This window comes from Eimeria mitis, genomic scaffold, assembly GCF_000499745.2.
Source record: "Eimeria mitis Houghton genomic scaffold, Emh_scaff10502, whole genome shotgun sequence".
NCBI lineage: Eukaryota > Apicomplexa > Conoidasida > Eucoccidiorida > Eimeriidae > Eimeria > Eimeria mitis.
Genome location: NW_013567299.1, coordinates 1,135 through 1,408, shown reverse-complemented (window position 1 = coordinate 1,408; position 274 = coordinate 1,135). Strand labels below are relative to the sequence as shown.

At 60.9% G+C, this 274-nt stretch overlaps 1 protein-coding gene across 1 annotated transcript in view; it reads right to left on the bottom strand.

Moving 5' to 3' along the window:
• Window positions 1-187: 187 nt before the first annotated feature.
• EMH_0099330 (uncharacterized protein) overlaps window positions 188-274 on the bottom strand; it is a gene marked incomplete at both ends in the record, with an annotated part of 808 nt that continues 721 nt past the window's right edge. The window contains one exon of the mRNA XM_013494141.1: window positions 188-274. Coding sequence (XP_013349595.1) covers window positions 188-274 — 87 coding nt within the window.

Genomic DNA, 274 nt, shown 5'->3' with positions numbered 1-274 from the left:
GGTACTTTAGCGAGGACTGCTGCTGCGAGCCGTTTGCTGCATCCCCGTCGCTTACGCTGCAGCAGCAGCAGCAACCGCAGCAGCAGCCGCAGCAGCAGCAGCAACAGGCATTGGAGACCTGCTCCGTAGCAGCAAGTATGCAGCCACGTCCGTTTACCCTTATCTGCTGCTGTTGCTGGTGCTGCTGCTACTGGTGCTGCTGCTGCTGTTTTCGCTGCTGCTGGTGCTGCTGCTGCTGTTTCTGCTGCTGCTGGTGCTGCTGCTGCGGGTGCTG